This window comes from Leucoraja erinacea, chromosome 2 (genome assembly GCF_028641065.1).
Source record: "Leucoraja erinacea ecotype New England chromosome 2, Leri_hhj_1, whole genome shotgun sequence".
Classification (NCBI taxonomy): domain Eukaryota; kingdom Metazoa; phylum Chordata; class Chondrichthyes; order Rajiformes; family Rajidae; genus Leucoraja; species Leucoraja erinaceus.
In genome coordinates, this window is record NC_073378.1 from 37,547,265 (window position 1) to 37,571,248 (window position 23,984).

The 23,984-nt window shown below is 45.1% G+C and overlaps 1 protein-coding gene across 1 annotated transcript; it reads right to left on the reverse strand.

Annotated features, from left to right (window-relative positions):
• Window positions 1–460: 460 nt before the first annotated feature.
• Window positions 461–23,360, reverse strand: tdp2b (tyrosyl-DNA phosphodiesterase 2b). The gene is made up of 7 exons (XM_055654928.1): window positions 22,977–23,360; window positions 17,393–17,490; window positions 13,498–13,659; window positions 11,024–11,115; window positions 9,061–9,179; window positions 3,550–3,720; window positions 461–1,400 (listed from the first exon to the last, which is right to left on the reverse strand). Exons 1-7 carry the CDS (start codon window positions 23,136–23,138, stop codon window positions 1,122–1,124), a joined length of 1,083 nt encoding a protein of 360 aa, XP_055510903.1. The 5' UTR covers window positions 23,139–23,360; the 3' UTR covers window positions 461–1,121.
• Window positions 23,361–23,984: the final 624 nt, after the last annotated feature.

Genomic DNA, 23,984 nt, shown 5'->3' on the forward strand with positions numbered 1-23,984 from the left:
ATTTTTTAAGAAAGTTATGGGCTTTTATGTCAGTTGACTGTCCTTGATTACAGCTTTTGTATTAAGTTAATGGAAAAGCAATAGGGTATGCAAATGACCATAACAATCAGAGCATGCAAATGACCATAACTTTTCTACTACTGAAGATATGAAAGTGAATTAGGTTTCAAATTAAAGTTCGTATTATGCTTTATCTGATGGGATAAATCACAGGTTTGATTTTTAACATCTCAAAATTTTTGTAACATTCCTATGTAATACTCAATGCAACATTCCTGAAAGAAACAGCCACAATTATATTTTCAACCAGCTTCCCATGATATTAAAATTAAAAAGATAGACAACAAAATGCTGGAGCCACTTAGAGGGTTAAGCAGCATCTCAGGAGAAAGGGACATTTCGGGTCGAGACCTTTCATCAGACGGAGTGCCAATGGTAGAAAACTAGAGGTATGAAAAAGTAGAGTTCTTCTTTGTCGATAGTGAAATATCATATTTATTTATAACATTAAAAATAAATGCATCTAAAGACACAATTGGACTTTCTATTAACGTTTAAAATGAGGCAAAAGGGATTTTTCCCCACTTACATAAATTCCTAAAATTAAGAGGATATTGCAAAGAGAAATAAAACCAAAAGGTATTTTGCACAAATGGAGAATTATTACATGTAAAACCAATTCAAAGACACCCAACAGCTAAACCGAAGTAGGAACTGAGGCATTGCATTAAAAGCCATTCTAGAAAAGTGAATTTAAAAACAAATTGCATGGAATTTTCCCCCCCACTCAACTGGGCAAGAAATGAGCTGGGGAAAGGAGCACATCACTGCAAGCAGTTGGTTTTAGAATGGTGTTCATCCATCATGAAGATCTGCTCCAATAAATAACTTGGCACAAAAACCTGTATTCCAATAATGTGCCACAATACAATTTTCCTCACCCATCCCTTTAGCTCGTCAGAAGGATGACTGCAATCTGAAGTGGCGTGGTAAATTTGGGTAGGATGTAGCTAATGGGATATCTCATTAACTCAGAAACAATCCTGACTATTTTAGCTCCAGAAATCATACAACTCAGACTTTCAGGCACTATTGTTTTGTTCCAGGTATTGTAGTTTGTCTTAGAGGATGACATCAAAGTCACAAAAAAGTCCCCAGTGATCACTGCAAAACCGTCCACACTCCAGTTTCTCTTGCCCCACAAGGCTCATTTCCTTTGGAACGATTTGACCTTCTCTGGAAGCCCTGAAAAACACGCGGTCGAAACGGAGCCTGCAAGAGTAGGATGCCTTCAAATTATTGTTAGTTGTGGTATCCCAGGTGTAACGACAGTGTTCTGGTTTGTTCAAGAATTCCCAAATATCCGAGATGTCAGCTGGTAATCCTCCCAATCTTTTCACCTGCAAGGCAAAGCAAAAAAACGAAAAGCTAAAGACAATCCACGCTCAAATTTCATCTGTGGCCGATTACTAGATCACGTTCATGGCCAGAATCCCACCCACCAGGTTCACCCTCGTTCACCAGCACTTCAATGCCAAGTACTAGATGGAAGACTAGCAGCAAGAAGGGACACAACAGAGGGCAGTTACCGTCCATTACTCAAATGTTCAGTTTAGTTAATTCTGTTTCAAGATACAGCGTGGAAACGCCCTTCGGCCCACCGAGTCCGCACCGACCAACGGTTACCCATACACTAGTTTTATCGTACACACTAGGGACAATTTACAGAAGCCAATTAGACTATAAACCTGCACATCTTTGGAGTGTGGGAGGAAACCAGAGCACCCAGAGGAAACCCACAGGGTCACAGGGAAAAGGTGCATACACAGCACCCGTAGTCAGGATTGAACCCAGGTCACTGGCGCTTTAAGGCAGCAACTCTACCACAGTTGCAAAACACTTTCCACATCGGTACACGTGACAAACTAAACTCAACATGTTAGCCGACATTGCAGGTCCATATACTTTTGGCCAGGCCGAACCTGCATCGCAGCCAGGACAACAGGCCTTCATGGTCAGATCATGATCCCTGTACTTACAACAAGTATGTACAGCTTGGATCCTCCCACATCAAAGCTAATTGGGTCATATAACTCAACCAAGCCTGCCCAAAGCTAGCCTTCAGTCTCTTGCTAATGCATCTTGAGTGCTTGGCAAGGTATCATACACGCGAAAGATGGGCCCCAACCTGAAATGTCACCTGTCTATTCCCTCCATAAAGGTTTCCTATCCCGGTGAATTCCTCCAGCACTTTGCATTTTACTCAAGGTTCCGGAATCTGCAGTCCTTTGCATCTCTATCGTACTTGCTAGCCAATATATGGTAAAAGTTTAGGCCAAACCAATACCTTTACTTTTTTTAACTGTATGGGAATTTTCTCCATGGCAACAAATCAATAACGTGTAATGTATTCTAAATGGATGAGTGGGCGGCACAATGGCACAACAGTTGAGCAGTAGAGTTGCTGTCTCACGACGCCAGTGACCCGGCGTGATTTGGACCACGGGAGATGGCGCCCAAGCCAGGCGAACCTCTGTGTGCTGGTCCCAGAAGTGGATCTGCAATCACGCATTACAATTGCTTCACTCTCTTAAACCTCTACTCCAACAGCAGATCTGAACACTGCAGATGGTTCGATTATAATCATGCATAATCTTTCCGCTGACTGGTTAGCATGTAACAAAATCTTCCCACCGTACCTCGGTACACGTGACAATAAACTAAACTCAACTGAACTACTTTGTACGTTCTCCCTGTGACCACACGGGGTTTCCTCCGGTTTTATTTCACATTCCAAAGACGTGCAGGTTTGTAGTCTAATTGGTTTCTGTAAAAATTGCTCCGATCGGGTAGTCAGAAGAACTAGTGCGCGGGTGATCGATGGTCAGCGTGGACTTAGTGGGCCAAGGGGCCTGTTTCCGGGCTGTAAATGATCTCATCTCAATGTTGGATGCTCAATGTTAAAATAGTGGATATTGCCAGCAAGGCCAGTGTTTGTCACCCAAGTCCAATCACGCATGAGAGATATTGATGAGTTATGTCCTGAACTCCTGCTGGCCACAGACTAATAATACCATCACAACATTGATGAATAGAAATGTAAGAATTTACACACAATAACATTAAAGGTACGAGTGCTTTACTTACAGTTTGTGTCATTTCAATATGGTAAGTGCCCTTATCTCCCTCAGTGACTGTGACCACAGGTTTGGAAGGTGGCCAATGAAATAATGAAAATATTCTGGATATGTTGGGTACATGGAACAAGCTACCAGAGGAGGTAGTTGAGGCAGGTACTATCACAATGTTTAAGAAGCATTTAAACAGGTATATGGATAGGATAGGTTTTTAGGTCAATCCCAGGCTGGTAGAACTAGTGTAGATGGGGCATGTTGGTCGGTGTGGACAAGTTGGGCCTGTTTCCACACTGTATGACTCTATCTCAATGATTTCTACTACACTGACTTCTTCCCCAATATCAGCAACCAACAAGCAAATCTCTAAATTCAAGGTCATTCAATACATAGTTCTGCAAAATGCCCCACTTACCTCATGATCTCTCAGGTTGGTATCCCCTCCAAATATAACAGTGGCACAATCTGGAACCTCTTTCATTTTCTTCAGGACAGTCCCCAGTTGCCCAACCCGCTCCTTAGAAAAATCCTTTGTGCTCTCCAGATGGGATGTCATTAAGTAGAGTTCATTCCCTGCAATGTTTACCTGTTACACAGGGTCGGTGAGGACAGGACAAGGTCATTTATTTGATCCATCATTTCTTAGTTGTTCTATGAAATTGGATGCTCAATGTTAAAAAAGTAACATTTATAATTAATCTCCTACACATGATAGGCACCATTTGAAAATGTACAAGTATTTTCCAATATTCTGCAAAATGTTCGACATTTCATGTACCATAATAATCAACTTATTTTCCTCTTTAATGGCAACAAAAAGTTATTAATCTAAATCTTCCTCAGTTATGAGGCATGAGAACCAGTTGTTAGCATCCATAGTTTGCTCAATGGTCAAATTTAGTTTAGTTATAGAAATCTCGGTGGAAGTTCCTCTTGCAAACAGGTGCACCCTCTTGGGAGCTGTCGGGGCAGATGACACTTCCAGTCCGAGCGGCTGGCAGGTCGGTGGCTCCAATCCTAGCGAGGAGACTCGACCAGTGAGACTGACATTAGGCAGAGCCATAGTGGTGGGTGACTCCATTGTCCGAGGTGCGGACAGGAGATTCTGTGATGGCAGGCGAGACTCGAGGATGGTGTGTTGCCTCTCTGGTGCCAACTTTCAAGACGTCTCGGAACGACTTCAGAACATCCTCGAGAGGGAAGGTAAACAGCTGGAAGTGGTCGTGCGTGTAGGCACAGACAACGCCGCAAAGAAAAGGAAGGAGGTTCTGCAACGCGGGTTTAGAGAGTTAGGAAGAAGACTGAAATGCAGGACTTCTAGGGTGCTTAACTCTAGATGGCTTCCAGTATCTCGTGCTGATGAGGGCAGGAACAGGGAGATAGGGGATCTGGATATGTGGCTGAGGGGCTGGTGCAGGGAGCAGGGATTTAGAGTTATGGACCACTGGGAACTCTTCTGGGGTAGGGGTGACCTATACAAAAGGGACGGGTTGCACCTTAACTGAAGGAGACCGACTATCTGGCAGGCAGGTTTGCTAGGGCTACACGTGTGGGTTTAAACTAAATAGTGGGGGAGAGGGGTTGACAAATTGGGAGTATAAGGATGGAGTTAAAGGGGAAGAGAGTACAAGAAAAGCTAAGTAAGACACCCAAATTAATGGGACGGAAAGTACAAGAAGGGATGCGAGAGTAAGGTCAGGTGAAATTGGAACCGGTGTGAGAGGGGAGGTAAATACCAAATTCAAAGTATATATGAATGCACAAAGTATAAGAAATAAAGTGGATGAGCTTGAGGCTCAGTTAGAAATTGGTAGGTATGATGTTGTAGGAATTACAGAGACATGGCTGCAAGAGGATCAGAGCTGGGAACTGACTATTCAGGGGTATACGTCCTATCAAAAAGACGGACATAGGTGGGCAGAGGGGGTGGGGTGGCTCTGTTGGTGAGGAATGAAATTCAGTCCCTAGCGAGGGGTGACATAGAATCAGATGGAGAGTCATTGTGGATAGAACAGAGAAATTGTAAGGGTAAAAATATCCTAATGAGAGTTATCTACAGGCCCCAAAACAGTAGCCTGGAGAAAGGGTGCAATTTGCATCAAGAGTTAAAATTGGCATGTAACAAAGGTAATGCTACGGTGGTTATGGGAGATTTCAACATGCAGGTAGACTGGGGAAAATCAGGTTGGTACTGGACCCCAAGAAAGGGAGTTTGTAGAGTGCCACCGCGATGGATTCTTAGAGCAGCTTGTACTGGAGGCTACCAGGGAGAAGGCAATTCTGGATTTAGTGTGTAATGAACGGGATTTGATAAGGGAACTCAAGGTAAAGGAACCATTAGGAGGTAGTGACCATAATATGATAAATTTTAATCTACAATTTGAGAGGGAGAAGGTATAATCAGAAGTGGCAGTATTTCAGTTGAACAAAGGGGGCTATGGAGGCATGAGGGAGGAGCTGGCCAAAGTTGACTGGAAAGGGACCCTAGCAGGGATGATGGTAGAACAGCAATGGCAGGTATTTCTGGGAATAATCAAGAAGATACAGGATCATTTCATTCCAAAGAGGAAGAAAGATTCTAAGGGGAGTAAGAGGCGACCATGGCTGACAAGCGAAGTCAAGGACAGTATAAAAATAAAAAAGACGTATAATATAGCAAAGATGAGCTGGAAGTCAGAGGATTGGGAAACTTTTAAAGAGTAACAGAAGATAACTAAAAAGGTTAATGGAGGAGAAAAGATCAGGTACGAAGGTAAGCTAGGAACTAAATAGTCCTCCTGAATAATTAAAGGGGGATAGTAAAAGCTTCTTTAGGTATGTGAAGAGGAAAAAATTAGTTAAGACAAATGTGGGTCCCTTGAAGACAGAAACAGGTGAATTTATGATGGTGAACAAGGAACTGGCAGATGAGTTGAACAAGTACTTTGATTCTGTCTTCGCAAAGGAAGACACAAACAATCTCCCAGATGTACCAGAGGATAGAGGACCTAGGATGACAGAGGAACTGAATGAAATGGTATTGGGTAGACTGATGGCACTGAAGACTGATAGATCCCCAGGGCCTCATGGTCTGCATCCCAGAGTACTCAAGGAGGTGGCTCTAGAAATCGTGGGTGCATAGGTGATCATTTTCCAATGTTCTATAAATTCTGGATTGGTTCCTGTGGATTGGAGGGTAGCTAATGTTATACCACTTTTTAAGAAAGGAGGAAGCAAGAAAGCAGGGTATTATAGACCAGCTAGCCTGACATCAGTGGTGGGGAAGATGCTGGAGTCGATTATGAAAGATATAATAGTGGCGCATTTGGATAGCAGTAACAGGATCGGTCCAAGTCAGCATGGATTTACGAAGGGGAAATCATGCTTGACAAATCTTCCAGAATTTTTTGAGGATGTAACAAGTCAAATGGACAAGGGAGAGCCAGTAAATGTAGTGTACCTGGACTTTCAGAAAGCTTTTGATAAGGTCCCACACAGGAGATTAGTAGGCAAAATTAGAGCACATGGTACTGGGGGTAGAGTGCCGTCATGGATAGAGAAGTGGTTGGCAGACAGGAAACAAAGAGTAGGGATTAACGGGTCCCTTTCAGAATGGCAGGCAGTGACTAGTGGGATACCGCAAGGTTCGGTGCTGGGACCGCAGCTATTTACAATATAGATTAATGATTTAGTTGAAGGAATTAAAAGTAACATTAGCAAATTTGTAGATGACACAAAGTTGGGTGGCAGTGTGAACTGTGAAGAGGATGCTCTGAGGATGCAGTGATTTGGACAGGTTGAGTGAGTGGGCAGATGCAGTATAATGCGGATAAATGTAAAGTTGTCCACTTTGGTGGCAAGAACGGGAAGGTAGATTATTATCTGAATTATGTCAGGTTAGGAAAAGGGGAAGTACATCGAGACCTGGGTGGCCCTGTACATCAGTCACTGAAAGTAAGAATGCAGGTACAACAGGCAGTGAAGAAAGCGAATGACATGTTGGCCTTCATAACGAGAGGAGTTCAGTATAGGAGCAAAGAGGCTCTTCTGCAGTTGCACAGGGTCCTGGTGACACTGCATCTGGAATATTGTGTGCAATTTGAGGAAGGACATTCTTGCTATTGAAGGAGTGCAGCTGAGGTTCAGAAGATTATATCCCGGGATGGCGGGACAGTTATATGATGAAAGAATGGAGCTTGTACACACTGGAATTTAGGATGAGAGAAACATATAAAATTATTAAGGGATTGGACACGCTAGATGCAGGAAACATGTTCCCGATGTTGGGGGAAGTCCAGAACCAGGGGCCACAGTTTAAGAATAAGGGGTAGGCCATTCTGAACTGAGATGAAGAAAAACTTAAAAACACGGAGAGTTGTGAATTTGTGGAATTCTCTGCCTCAGAAGGCAGTGGAGGCCGAGACACTGGATGCATTCAAAAGAGAGTTAGATAGAGCTCTTAGGGCTAGTGGAATCAAGAGATATGGGGAGAAAGCAGGAACGGGATACTGATTATGGATGATCAGCCATGATCACATTAAATGGTGGTGCTGGCTCGAGAGGCCAAATGGCCTACTCCTGCACCTATTGTCCAGTTCAAATTCACATTTGTCACGTGCACCAATTAAGGTACAGTGATATTTGAGTTACCATACAGCCACACGATAGAATTTAACATAAACATCATCACCAGTGGAATCAGCATTCTTCACTGTAATGGAAGGTAATAAAGTTCAGTCATCTTCCTCCTTTGTTCACCCATGGTCGTTCCTTGAACCCTCTGCAGTCGCCGCTACAGATGTTCAGGCCCTCTCGTCGAGATGATCAAAACTCCGACGTCAGGTCAGATTTCCCAGCTTGGAGTTGACGAATCGGCCGCTTGTTACCGGAGACTGCGGCTTAACGATGTTAAAGTCCGCAGTCCCACGGTCTGAGCTCCAACACTGGTGGTCCTCGGCAATGGAGCGAAGCTCCACAATGTTAAAAGTCCGCGCCGCGCCCGCGGCTAGAAGCTCCGTGGACCGCTGCTCCACGACGTTAAAGTCAACAGGCACCCACGGTCGGTCGCAGGTCCAACACTGCCGATCCTCGGCAAAGGATGCCATCGCCCGCTCTGCGATGGTAAGTCTGTGCAGCTGGAAGCCCTGGGCCTGTCCCGGTCTGGAAAGGCAGCACCAAACCAGTTGTTAGGCCGTGTGCGATGCGAGACGGAAAAAAGTCGTGACTCCGTCGAGGTAAGTGACTGAAAACGGTTTCCTCCTATTTCCCCGCGCCACCCCTCAACAGACATACAGAGAGACATTAAAACATACATTTAGACACACTAAAAATAACCAAAAAAGTTTTTTTTAAAACACGAGCTTTAGAGGGATATGGGCCAACCGCAGGCATGTGGGACTAGTGTAGATGGGACTGGCAAGTGGGGCACAGGCACTTTTCCCACACTGTAGGACTATAAGACATCAAAGCCTCTCTCCCTCTCCCCCTCTCTAACCAGTTGTTAGGCCGCGATGGTTGCAGAAACTCACAACTCTCGCGGCCTAACAACTGGTTTGATGTATCCAGAATCCTCATCTAAATGAGGCACGTTTGTTTGCTCCACTCTTTCTTTCTTAGTGGCAGGAGCCATTTGGCCCATCAAGTCTACTCCGTCGTTCAATCATGATTGATCTATCTTTCCCACTCAACCCCATTCCTCAGCCTTCTCCCCATAACCCCTGACACCGATTCAACTACTCCAATCACATTAAATAAATGCACATTATACTCATGCAAGGAGTACAATTTTCACAACCTCCACAAAAAGAACATTAAAATATATATTTTTAAACAATGTTAACTGTAAAACATTTTGATATTAAGAGAGGCTAAAAAATTGTTTAAGAAACAAATGCCTTTAGTGATCAGCCTATGCCCAACTCAGACCATCCTTTCATGTTCCACTTACCTGAACAATGAGGAGGTTTCTCATCATAGAGGTGGTTGGGAAATCTATTACTTCTTGTGTCAATAATTTCACTCGGGACTTTTGTAGCATAATAACAGTGAAGTAATCATCACTGTTTGCTAAAGGAAAAAAAATGCACATTAGGTTTATTTAGGAGCACCTCCCTTCCCCTTGCCCTCTCTGGCATAAAGCCAAATGCATACCATTCACCTTGTTACTTTTGCAATTTATAGTAGGTTTAAAGAGGTAATATACTCAAAGATGTGACACTGAAAAACTAACTCAGCGAGTCAGGCAGCATCCCTGGAGAACATGGAAAGATGACGTTTCAGGTCACCTATCCACATTATCCCGAGATGCTGCCTGACCCATTGAGTTACTTTAGATTTGTTTATTATTGTCACGTGTACCGAAGCTTTAGTTTGTGTACCATGCAGTCAAACAATACAATGCAGTACAATAATACTTTATTAGCCAAGTATGTTTTGCAACATACAAGGAATTTCATTTTGCCAAGTCAGTCATACAAATAAAAAGCAACAGAACACACAAAATACATTTTAACATAAACATCCACCACAGTGACTCCTCCACATTCCTCACTGTGATGGAAGGCGAAAAAAAGTTCAATCTCTTCCCTTCTTTCTTCTCCCGCGATCGGAGGCCTTGAGCCTTCCGTTGACGGGACAATCTTACTCCCATATCCAGCGGCAAGTCTCCACGTCGGGCGATCAGTTCCTGCATCAGGGGGGAATCTCCCGTCCCCACGCCGAGCGATCTGACCCCCCGGGTCGGGGCTGTCGAACCTTCCCCGTCGTTGGAGCTTCCGACTCGGCCTCTCCCGAGACTACAAGCTCTGGATTGTAAAGTCCGCAGGCCGCGGTTGGAGCATCGATCCCAGGCAAGGGATCAGCTCCGATGCAAGTCCACGCCCCGCGGAGGGGCTCAAAGTCAGTTCCGAGGAGGCCTCCAGCTCCATCGATATTAGGCCGCAGAGCGACCGGAGATGCGATCCGGAAAACAATTGCATCTCCGGCAAGGTAAGAGATTGAATAAACGTTTCACCCGACTCCCTTCCCCCCACATCAAACAAACAAGAGAACATTAACACAAACTTTAAAAACACACCAAAATTAACAGAAAAAGAAAAAAAAACAGGCAGACTGTTGGCAAGGCTGCCAATCAATTCTGGCTGTCTGCAGTGCACCGATAAAGGATAAAGAGTACAACATTTAGTACAAGATAGTCCAATAAAAGATAGTTCAAATGGTTTCCAGCACACAGTGTTTTATTTTGTAAACAAGCATCTGCAGTTCCTTGTTTCCGCCAACCGACTCCGATAAGAGCTACATCCATATATGTAACTTTATTTTGGATGCATTAAATAAAAGGAGAGAGGCCAAGATATTCGGAAAAGGGAATTCATGCGCTTAAGTGACATGCAGCTGAAGATACTGCCAGTGGCAAATGAAATTTGGAACCTCTAAATTGTCTGGTGTAATTTCAATTATAAATCAAGGGTGCCACAGTGGTAGAGTTGCTGCCTTACAGTGCCAGAGACCCGAGTTCGATCCTGACTACGGGTGAATCGAGTTTATACTTTCTCCATGTGACCGAGTGGGTTTTCTCCAAGTGCTCCGAATTTCTCCTGCACTCCAAAGACACACAGGTTTGTAGGTTGATTGGTTTCAGTAAAAGATGTAAATTGTCTCTATTGTATGTAGTATAGTGTTCATGTATCGTTGGGTGATCATGGTCGGCACGGACTCAGTGAGCCGAAAGTCATGTTTCCGCACTGTATCCCTAAAGTTGAAACCAAGGATAAGCTGGAAAGAACCCAGTAAATCAAACCAAATTTACAATATTTTCAAAATTAAAAATTCACAATTCTTTTCCCCATATCTGGATAAAAATGATAAAGAAGCCTCAAGGTTGTGGTTTTTGCCCAGATCTCATCTCCTACCTGGAATTAGGATGTAGCTCACTGCTCGCTTCTTTATGTAATTGTAATAGGGCATCGTAACCTCTTGAAGAAACACTATGTCGGGACTGTACCTTTAAAAACAAAAGAAAGCCTGGTTAGATATTATAAATGAATTTCAAAATCCTAGTAATTTTTGGATATTCTAATAGTTATAGTCATATAGCGTGGAAATAGGCCCTTCAGCCATACTTGCCCACACCAACCAACATGCCCAATCTACACCTGTCCCACCTGCCTGCATTTGGCCCATATCCCTCTAAACCTACCCACGGTATGTAAAGAGTCGCCACATAAAGGGCACCGACAAAGTTACAAAGTATCCTGCACCAAACCAAAGTGTTAGCTGGTCCAGGACAAATTGTTGGTGATATTTTCACCATGGATCTTGAGGCTCTATATACCACACTGATAACTCCAATTTATGCCGTACCACAATAGATTGACCCGAAGGTTCTTTGCAGATGATAGTGAAGGATAACTCTGGAACTATGGAGGATATTTCCGACAAAGAAAGAAAATAAGAATACAATGACTGGTGTGGAATCACCGAGACATAGAAGTCGAGCTGAAATTAGCTTGAGGACATCTGAACCATGTGTATCAAATGAATTGGGTGCAGTCAACATGGGTCCCAATTGAAACGTCACCTATTGTCACCATGGGTGATGCAGCGGTAGAGTTGCTGCCTTACAGCACTTACAGCGCCAGAGACCAAGGTTCGATCCAGTCTGCAGATGCTGTCTGTACGAAGTTTATATGTTTCCCCGTGACCGCATGGGCTTTCTCAGAGATCTTCGGTTTCCTCTCGCACTCCAAAGACGTACAGGTATTTAGGTTAATTGGCTTGGTATAAATGTAAAAATAGTCCCTAGTGTGTGTAGGATTGTGTTGATGTGCGCGGATTGCTGGTCGGCGTGGACCCGGTGGGCCGAAAGACCCGTTTCCACACTGTATCTCTAAACTAATAATTAATAAGTGGCAATGCCTGCAGATTGTGCAAAAACTACAGAACAGAATAGAATGCCTACAGAGCAAATAGGTCCACTGAGGATAACATCGCCACGGCTCTTCACACTGCACTGACCCACCTCAAACACAAGGGGAGCTATGTGAGGATGCTTATCATTGACTTTTGCTCCGCCTTCAATACCATCATCCCCAGCAGACTGGTCACCAAACTCATGGATTTAGGACTCTCCCAACCCATCTGCCTCTGGATCAAGGACTTTCTGTCTAACCGCCCCCAGACCGTCAGACTGGGCATCACCTCTCCACCCCCATCACACTCAGCACTGGCTCCCCACAGGACTGTGTGTTGAGCCCCCTCCTCTACGTCCTCTACACCCACGATTGTGCCCCCGCCCACTCCACCAACACCATCGTCAAGTTTGCGGACGACACGACTGTGGTTGGACGTATCTCAGAAGATGAGACAGCCTACAGGGAGGAAGTCCAAAGACTGGCAGCGTGGTGTTCAGACAACAACCTCATCCTAAACACCACAAAAACAAAGGAAATTATCATAGACTTCCGTAAGAACAGTGCAGCCCCCAAACCCCTAGTCATCAATGGGGACTGTGTGGAAAGGGTCTCAGACTTCAGATTCCTGGGCGCACAAATTACGGAGGATCTCTCCTGGACTACAAACACCACCACAGCAGTCAAGAAGGCCCAGCAGTGACTCTACTTTCTGAGGATGTCCTTCTGGAGGAGAAGCTGCTGGTGTCCTTCTACCGCTGCTCCATCGAGAGTGTGCTGGCGTACTGTATAACCACATGGTATGCCAGCTGCTCTGCAGCGGACAGGAGAGCCCTTCAAAGGGTCATCAACACCGCACAAAAAATCACTGGCTGCCCACTGCCCCCCATGAAGGACATCTTCAGCTCTCGCTGCCTTGGCAGGGCAGCCAACATCCTGAAGGACCCTTCCCACCCTGGACACAACCTGTTCCACCTGCTGCCCTCTGGCAGACGGTACAGGTCTTTCAAAACTCGCACAAACAGACTCAGAGACAGTTTCTACCCCTTAACGTGATACGTGAACTTAACAATGCAAAATAAGAAACAACACTCACATTCAACTGAATGGTTCTACCTCAGCTGCTATTGTTATTTATCTGTAATTTTTTTAATTTTTTTTTATATGTATATATTTTTACCTTTTCTTATATATTTAAAATTGCTCTTGTGAATCGCACCGTGGGATTGACTTTTAAATTTTGTTGTACCATGTGCAATGACAATAAAGAGATTAATTCATTCAACAGAATCAGTATTTACATGTTAGAAAATAATTTTTTTTAAAGACACAACACAACATTAAATTAGTACAGTAAATTTGGCCCTGGTGAGATAAGAGTTTACAGTTCCATTCACTATCTAAACAAATAATGAGACAAATGATTTTAAGAATTAACTGGGGCTTGCTTATACAAGTGTAACAATTGTACTTACAGTGCCAGGCAGGAACAAACACCACGAGCTCGTTCCTGTAAGTTTGTCTCATCAAGTCCATCTATGTTCCAGGTTAACAATGAGATGACACTTTCATCTAGTTGTACCTTTGCACCTTTTCCTTTGCTTGTCTGTACAGGACTGGAATCTGTTAAATCAATGCTGCATTTAAAAAAAATCAACTTGTAAGAGGCATGGAGTTATGAAACAGCTGTTAAGACTGTGCATCTGAATGTTTTATAATTTTATGGAATATTCCTCATGTTGGACATACAAATTCGGGTGGAGAATCTTTTGAGGATATTATGGAAGCAGGAGATTTCTGTAAACAACTGTACAGACACAGTCTGGTGTTCAAAGTCAGCTTTAATCATTAGTCATGGTGGTGCAGTACAATACGTTGTTAGTTCATCTCCACCACCGATGTAACTTCATAATATGGGAAGTGAGTGTTAATATAAAGTGTACAGTGAGGTGGAGCTAGTGTTAGTACATTACTCTGATTGGTGCACATGCATTAACCAACCTACAATTTCTATCCAAACAAAACACCAACAATTAATGAAGGAAATTCTTGTTTCTAGGTGTCCTGTACGATGATCTCCAAGTTTTGAACTGGGAAATGACAAGGAAGGATGTATACGATTCGCATTTAAAGGGAAAATAAGTTGTACAAGGTGGCATATTATCAATAAAAATGTTAAATCAGGAAAACCCAACTCCCAAACATCCATTCATTAAAACTAAAACTATACATTAAAACTAAAACAAAAAAAACCAAGATAGGCTGCATTTCTAGTTACTAACTGCTGCTTTTTTACTAACATCTAGTAATATCTACATAGTAATACTATATATGCAACATCCTTTCCATTTATCTTTTAACTCAGAATTATTCTGTATCACTCCATTGAATCTGCCTTCAGTAAGTGTCAGGCATCAACCCTAATTTTAGTTGCTAAGTCACTGTGGACTCCTCCATATTACTAAAAGTCTGATCTTGAATGCTTTTGGCCCACTGTCCTGCGATTTCCGAGAAAACAGCGCCACCTACGGCCGTCATTTTTGGCCACCTTGCTCAGAGCCCCCCTCCACCTTCCTCGACCGGAGGATTATTCCCATCGATGAAAAATCAGAGAGATATTAATGTTTTTTTAAAAATGTGTCATTCTCTCTGCTGCCCCCGCTGGCGGCAGGGGGGAGGGACTATAAAACCCAGAAGTGTAGTCCCTCACTCAGTCTCTGCCAGACCCAGGAAGCGAGAGGGTCACGGCTCTCCGAGCTGCGAATAACACTGAATGCACGTCTACGCTACGGTGAGTCGCCTCGATGCAGCTGTAAAGTGGCTGCTGCCCAATTGTTTGCCTCGCCTTTTTAAAAAGTTTGTGTTCACAAAATGAATTTTGATTGTCAGGTGGCTGCTGCCCAATTGTTTGTCTCGCCTTTATAAAAAGTTTGTGTTCACAAAATGAATTTTGGTTGTCAGGTGGCTGCAGCCCAATTGTTTGCCTCGCCTTTTTAAAATGTTTGTGTTCACAAAATGAATTTTGGTTGTCAGGTGGCTGCAGCAAAATTGTTTGCCTTGGCTTCGCTTTTAAAATCGTTGCAACCGTTGGCTGCCAGCCCAAGAATCCATTCGGCCCACAATGTCTATACTAGCCCTCTGGAAACCAGTACCTTCTACCCGCAACACCCATACTAGCGCAACAGAAAGCCCCCCCCCCCATCCTCAATGGCGAGCAATATTGGAATTGGTGGAGAGGTGGAATATTGCGTTGGTGACCAGCCCTCCCGTGTGATGCTGGGACCCAACGCGGCCCACTTAGTCTAGTTTAATATTTTTTTTTAGTTTTGTTTAGAGATACAGCATGGAAACAGGCCCAGCGAGTCCGCGCCGACCAACATACACTAGTTCTATCCAACACGCGAGGGACAATTTACAGAAATCAATTAACCTAAAAAACCTGCAGATTGTTGGAATGTGGGAGGAAACCGGAATACCCGGAGAAACCCACACTGTCACAGGGAGAATGTACAAACTCTGTACAGACAGCATAGCCCCCAATGTAAAGAAGGGTCTCGACCCAAAACATCACCCATTACTTCTCTCCAGAGCTGCTGCCTGTCCCGCTGAGTTACTCTAGGATCTTATGTCTACCTGTAGTCAGGATCGAACTCGGGTCTCTGGTGCTGTAAGGCAGCAAATCTACCGCTGCGGCATTGTGCTACCCGCTAACAACTAAATACACAAACGAATTGCACTTATACTATCTACCTGTGGGACCACTTTCAAGGACCTATGTACCTACATGCCTAGGTTTCTCTGCTCTACAACACTCTCCAGGGCCTTACCATTCACTGTGTAGGTCTTCCCTTGGACCTCCTGAAGAAAGTCCCAAGTTCCCCAAGGACTTCCCAAAATGCATCACATTGCACTTATGTGTTAAACTCCATTAACCATTCCTCAGCCCACTTGCCAACTGATCAAGATCCTGCTGTAAGCTTTTCATAACCATCGTTACTATCTGCAATACCACACACTTTAGTGTCATATGCAAAATTTGAACAAAGTTAACTTTTACGACTGCAATAATTAGTTAACAATCAAGAGCATTAACGAGTTACTTTACTCCTGTGGATTTGGAAGCAACAGCAACAAAGAGAAGCAGGAGAAAACACTGATTGCCTGTAGCCCAAGTGGGAGGAGAGTTAGAAGCGAGTCAGAAGGGGAAAACAGTTGAAAAGGAGAGTCAAAGCACAGGCAGACTTTACTCGGAGCTCCTGTGGATTTGACAGCAACAGCAACAAAGAGAAGCAGGAGAAAACACTGATTGGCGTGTGCGTGCGTACATGTGTGTGTCCTTCTACCTTCGTCAAAACGCCACGCGCTGCCGCAAAAATTCACAGACTATTAATCACAATAACCCAGTCAACAAAATAAACTGCTTCACTTCACATTTCATGCTATATTTCACGTTATATTTAAAAAATAACCAACACCCAGTTTTTCAACGGCAAACGTCCTTCAGCACGCCTTGAGTGGCGTCACAAAGGGGGGGTGGGCGGCACCAAGGGGTGGTGGGCGGCCACCATTGCAGAGCCAGCTTCCAGTGACGTCAGGGGGAGGGACGCATTTAAATTAACATTCCGTTTTATCCGGGTCAGGCTTTCTACCCACAACACCCCCCGGCTGGGGTTTTACGCGGCTATCAAGGAGGCATCTTGACCGCGGCAGTGAAGGAGACATCGAGACCGCAGCGGTGATGTAGCAGCGGCGGCAGTAGGGGTACGGAGAGGGAAAGAGGTGAAGGAGGGATTGGGGGAGGAGAGGAGGAGAGGGGAAGATCCTGGGGAGGGGAGAAGGGGCGGGTGGGGGGATTGAGGGAGAGGAGGGGGTAGGGAGGGTAGCTGCCAGATCTACACTCCCTCTCTACCATCCCTCCCCCTCTCTATTTACCCTCAGTCCCACCCTCTCTACCCTCTCTAACCCCCTCTATCCCCCCACTCTACCCCCTCCCTCTGCCCCTCTCTACCCCCCCCCCCCCCCCTCTACCCCCCCTCCCTCTCTAGGGATTGAAGAGTGAGGGTGAAGAGGAGGAGGAGGGGAGGGAGAGTTGGGGATGAGGAGAAATGAGCTGCACCTGTGCAGTTGGGGGCTATGTGTGAGTGGTGGAATATTGCGTTTGGGGAATGTGTTGCGTTGGGGGAATGCGCAAGTGGTGGAATATTGCATTGGGGGAGCAATGGGTCTGCACTTGGTCTAGTAAAATTATAAAACTATGGCGGTATTCCAAATCTCTTCACTTTAAGCTTAATATTTCCTCTGTAAATATGCTACATAACGCTCAACCAAGAATGACAATTGCAACGGTTAAGGTAAATGTGTGTGCATTACCACATTTGGAAATCTGCTCCATTCAGTAACCGTGGGGTCGCTTCCACGACAGAACAAGATGGCTGAAGAGCTGCTTCAAAATAGGAGTTGAGGGCTCTCTACAAATAATTAATAAAAATCATTACTTCTCAACAAAATGGGTTGTATTATATAATTTATATACATTGTAAACCAACATATGTTGTTTCTTGTGTATTCATATTATATACTGGTTAACTATACAAGTGCTTGAGGCTGTAAATATACATCTGAACACCACTCATCTCACAATATGATACAATACGATTCTATAGAACTTTATTTATCCCAGGGGGGGAAATTGATCTGCCAAGGGCAGCCACGGCGGCACAGCAGTAGAGCTGCTGCCAAACATCGCTTACAGCGGAGATTATACGTTCTCCCCATGACCGCGTGGGTTTTCTCCGAGATTTCCAGTCTACTCTCACACTCCAAAGACATACAGGTATGTTGATTAATTGGCTTGGTATATGTGTACATTGTCCCCAGTGTGTGTAGGATAGTGTTAATGTGCAGGGATCACTGGTCAGTGCGGACTCGGTGGGACATAGGGCCTGTTTCCAGCTGTATCTCTAAATTACACTAAACAGTCATAAAACACAAGATACGTGAAACATGAAATTAAAGTGACGAGTGGAAAGGATTGGGGATGTGCAAAGATTTGGGGAGGGAGTGGGGGGAGAAGGGGAGTCAGACTATTCCACGACTGAAGGGGGAGGAATTGTACAGTTTGATAGCAGCAGGGAAGGAGGATCTCCAGTGGAGTTCTGTCCTGCATCTTGGTGGAACCAGTCTATCGCTGAAGGTACTTCTCAGGTTGACCAGTGTGTCATGGACGTAGGGTTGCCAACTTTCTCACTCCCAAATAAGGGACAAACGGTCAAATTAAGGGAAAATTCCCAACGACAATTCGTTGACCGACTCGGCCGTGGCTGGGTGAATGATGAGTTGGCCTGGGTGCTGCATTGCACACAAAGCCCAGCCGGCGGGTCACCCGAGGCGTATTGGCTCAGGTGCCGGGGGTGCACGACGTCACGTGCAAAGTCTGGCATCCCATCCAACTCATGAACCGATGATCGGCCATGAGAACGAGAGGTGATGGTGTCGGCGGTAAGCTAAGGTCGGACGGCTGGCTGGGCTACCGAACGGCGAGGCCACAGGCTAGGCGCTGCTGCTGCACACCATGGGATGCACTACGTCGGGACGGGTGAGGCGGGGCCAGATGCGACGCTCTGACCCGACAGTCCCTTGACCCGAGTAGCAGCAGTCAAATACGGGACAAGGGCGGTCCCGTACAGGACAAACCAATTTAGCCCAAAATACGGGGTCGCGGCTAATACGGGACAATTGGCAACCCTACATCGAGGGGATGCGTTGAATGGTCCAAGTTTGAGGAGCATCCTCCCCTCCATGCCCACCTCCCGTGAATCCACCTCCGCCTCCGGGACAGAGCCAGCCTTCCTGATGAGCTTGTTAATCTGTTGGCGTCCACAACCTTTTCCCTGCTGCCCCAGCACAAGACAGCGAAGAAGATGGCGCTGGCCACCACCAATTGGTCAAACATCTCCAGCATCTTACTGCAGGCATTGAAGGAGCGGAGCCTTCTTAAAAAGTACAGCCGGATCTTTCCCTTCTTGTACAGGGCCTTAGCGTTCCTGGACTAGTCTAGTTTACTGTCCACGTAAACTCCAAGGTATTTGTACTCCTTGGTAAAATGCACATCCACACCTGATGGAGACAGGGGACAGGAACTAATAGGTTTCCCTTCTTCCATATTCCAACACTGTTCTCTCACAGTAAACAACAGTCAATGAAACCTAAATCAGGTATAGGTTTATTATTGTCACGTGTACCAAGGTACAGTGAAGGGCTTTGCTTTTCATGCTATCCAAACGGATCAGATAATACTGCACATAAAAATAACGAAGTCAACCTCAAGCATTATAGAACACAAGAGAAGATACTGAGTGCAGAACATAGAATCATGCAGCGTGGAAACGGGCTCTTCGGCCCAACCTGCCCACGCCAACCAACTTGCCCCATCTAACCAACTTGCCCCATCTACTAGTCCAACCTGCCTGTATTTTGCCCATATCTCTGCAAACCTTTCATATTCCATACACCTGACCAAATATTTCTTAAATGTTGTCATAATACCTGCCTCAACTACCTTCTCTGGCAGCCCGTTCTACATGCAAACCACTCTTTGTGTAAAATGGTTGCCCCTCAGGTCCTTATTAAAAAATGTCCTCCCTCACCTTAAACTTATGCCCTCTGGTTCTTGATTCCCCCACTCTGGGTAAAAGACGAAGTAAAGTCAACAATCAGTTCCTTGGTTTCCATTGACATTGAGCAAGATTATTGTTCTGGCACCAACCAATCAGATGATCACTCTCCCTCCTACACTCTGACTCATCAATATTGTAATTTGTCCAACAACGGTGGTGACATAACCGTTCCAGAGCATAACAGTTCAAGAGAAAAAGTCCAATGTCCGCAATGATGTAGTTTGGAAAAACAGGACATTTTCAAAGTCTGATGGCAAAGGGGAAGAAGTTGTTCCCGAGTCTGATGACACGTGCTTTCAAAATATTGATATTTCTGCACAACTGAAACAGGAATGATCAGAATGGAAAAAGTACTTGATTACTGATTGGCTGCTTTCCCGAGGCAGAGGAAATTGTAGATGGAGTCAATGTTGAGGAGTCTGGTCTGTATGATGGACTGGACTACACCCACAACTGTGCCATTTCTTGCAGCCTTGGACAGAGCTGTTCCCAAACCATGCTGTGATTCAACCCAACAGTATGTTTTCTACAGCGCATTGCAACACTGCACCTCTCTCACTAACTAGAACTCTAACACTCAATGCAAATACCATATTAATTAATAGCCACCCGTCAAATCATATACATGTGTGTAGTGCTAAATACTGCTATATTGTTACAGAATGGCCTTTGGGGAGGGCCACAATTATATCCATTGCATGCATAAAAGTTAATGAGGAGGATGCTTTGAGGAGAGGTTTAAGGGTGACACTAGAAACTACAGATGCTGGAATCTTGAGCAAAAAAGAAAGTGCTGGAGGGAGTCTGCTTGACCCACAGGGTTCCTCCAGCACTTTACATTTGTTAATAAATTGCCATGTTTAAGTAAGTAAGTAAGTTTATTGGCCAAGTATTCACATGCAAGGAATTTGCCTTGGTGCTCCGCCCACAAGTAACAACATGACATAGTGACAGTTACGAATGACTCAGAAAACACTAAACATTAATAATAATAAAACATTAATGATAAAACACCATTGATCAAGCATGTGAACCAACAAAATACCAGATCAAAGGGGGGGGGGGGGGTATAGATTTTTGGCTGTTGAGTAGAGCTACTAATCGTGGATAAAAGCTGTTTTTATGTCTGGCTGTGGCAGCTTTGACAGTCCAGAGACGCCTTCCAGAGGGAAGTGATTCAAAGAGTTTGTGGCCAGGGTGAGAGGGGTCAGAGATGATCTTACCCGCTCACTTCCTGGCCCTTGCAGTGTACAGTTCATCATTGGAGGGAAGGTTGCAGCCAATAACCTTCTCTGCTGATCGGACGATTCGCTGCAGCCTCCAGGTGTCATGCTTGGTGGCTGAGCCAAACCAGACCATGATGGAGAGGTGAGGACAGACTCCACCGTGTAAAATTGGACCATCATTGCCTGTGGCAGATTGTGCTTCCTCAGCTGCAGTAGGAAGTGCATCCTCTGTTGTGTCTTTTTAACTGTGGAGTCGATGGTAGCCCCCCATTTAAGGTCCTTGGAGATGATGATTCCCAGGAACTGAAAAGACTTCACAGATGTGACGGTGGTGTTGCTGATGGTGAGTGGGGTGAGTGCTCTCCTAAAGTCTACAATCAATTCCACTGTCTTTAGTGCTTTCAAACCAATGGTATAAACATTGAGTTCTCCAATTTCAAGTATTACCCCCTCCCACCCTTTCCCCTGCCTTCCTCCATCCCAATGTACACACATCTCCCCATCATCTACCACCACTCAGTCACCCTGCTCCTTTCCCCTCTTCCATGCACGGTGTGGGCAAGTTGGGCCGAAGGGCCTGTTTTCACACTATATCATAGAAACATAGAAAATAGATGCAGGAGTAGACCATTCGGCCCTTCGAGCCTGCCCCGCCATTCAAGATGATCATCCGAGTCATTCTATGACTCTTCTATAACTCTACCCCTCGTCCGACATTTCCACTCATATTATATTCCACTCACTTCCCCTTCTTCCAGTTCCTTTGCAGTGTTGCATACATTTCCTTAAATGGGAGATAGACACAATGTGCAGGAGAGGCAGCATCCCTGGAGGAGGAGTTGATGACGTTTTTGCGACGAGATACTTCTTCAGACCGAGTCGGGAGAAAGGGGAAGGAGAGATATAGACGGTGATATCGAGAGATATAGACTTTCCTTCATTAGCCAAGACACAGACCATGAAAGCAGGGAGGTTATACCAGAACCGTATGCAATAACAACTGAGCTATAGTTTGAGTACTGCATACCACACCTATCCATGGCCTATGCATTCCCTCCAGAGATTCTGTCTGACCCACAGAGTTACTCCAGCACTTTCTGCACTGTTCTGTGCTCCCTCTCCATTTCGCCCCACAGATGCTGCCTGACCCGCTGCGGTTTTCCAGCTGTTTTAATTTTTTTGTGCTCCAGATCCCAGCATTCGAGGAATAGATCTGATAGATGCACTGAGTAACTTGCCCAGAGTAGGTGAATTGAGGACCAAAGGACATAGGTTTAAGGTGAAGGGTAAAAGATTTAATAGGAATCTGAGGGGTAACTTTTTCCACACAAAGAGTGGTGGGTGTATGAAACAAGCTGCCAGAGGAGGTAGTTGAGACGGGGACTGTCCCAACATTTAAGAAACAGTTAGACTGGTACATGGATAAGAAAGGTTTGTAGGGATATGGGCCAAAAGCAGGTAGTGTAGCTGGGACATGTTGGCGGGTAATGGCAAGTTGGATCATAGGGCCTGTTTCCACGTTGTATCACTCTATGACTATATTATACCTCCACCATGCATGAATGCTTCAAAATCAAGTCAAGTCGAGATTTATTGCCATATGCTCAAGCATGAGCAAGTTACATAGAAACATAGAAAATAGGTGCGGAATAAGCCACTTGGTCCTTCTAGCCAGCACCACCATTCAATATAATTAGTACCCTGTTCCTGTTTTTTTCCCCAATATCCCTCGATTCCGCTAGCCCCACGAGCCAAATCTAACTCTCTCTTGAAAATATCTAGTGAATTGGCCTCCAGTGGCAGAGAATTCCACAGACTCACAACTCTCTCGATGGAAAAAGTTTTTTTCAGGTCAGTCCTAAATGGCCTATCACTTATTCTTATACTGTGACCCCTGGTTCTGGGCTCCCCCAGCATGGGGAACATTTTTCCTACAGTTACAGGAGTTGCAGCAAGAGTGAAAATCTAGCAGGCAAGCAGGATGCTTTATCCAACCACCCCCATTTGAAGGCCACCAACTTCCACCGTTTCTACCCAGTGCTTGGTACCTACTTCCAGCAGCCACTGGTTGTCCTCCAGGATGCAACGAGCCGCAGCCTGGTCCATGTCGGTCACCTGGGCGAATTCGGCGCAGAGACTCTCACGGCAGAGGCGCAACGCTTCCCCCTCGCCATCGACCTGAGGCCCGGGACTCTTGCACTGAGGCTGCTCCATGGCCGGAGCTGCAGCGAGCAGCTCCCCAGCTCCGCAGACACTCGCCAGCCCCGGCTCCCCGCCGCCGCCGCCGCCGCCGCTCCTGCTGCTTCCATCCCTCGCTACACTCCGCTCCGCTCCAGCCCGGCCCGGCTCCAACACCCACGATCAAAGATACCAGAGCACTTTCTTTTTTGCTCAAGATTCTATGGTCTTTGCCCGCGACCAGGTTGCTGAGTGCTCAGCAGCAATCTTTGCTCAGCAGCGCCTCGTCCAAAGCGGGAATCACTGAGAATTACCCAACTGTCAAGGGTCAAGAGTCAAGTGTGTTTAATTGTTAAATGTGGCGAAACGGAGCAATAAAAGTCTTGCTTGCAGCAGCATAATGGCTGTAAACACAGTACTGAGAGAATATGGCACTATAGTTTTTTTTGTGTGTACTTATGTCTATATATTTATATGTATATATATATTTGTGAGAATGTGTATATATACACACACTTAACCATTTATCTCTATATATAATATATCACAAATAATATATTTATCATATCTATATAGATCATATATATATACACATAATTTTGTAACTCAACGGTTTTTTTTAAACCCAAATAAATCCAAAGTTCGACACAAAGTGCTGGAGTAACTCAACGGGGCAGGCAGCATAGTCATAGAGTGATACAGTGTGGAAACAGGCCCAACTTTCCCCACACTGGGCAACATGTCCCAAGCTACACTCGTCCCACCTGCCTGCGTTTGCCCCATATCCCCTCCAATCAATGTACTTGTCTAACTGTTTCTTGAACGTTGGGATAGCTCCTGCCTCAACTACGTCCTCTGACAGCGCGTTCCATACACCCACCA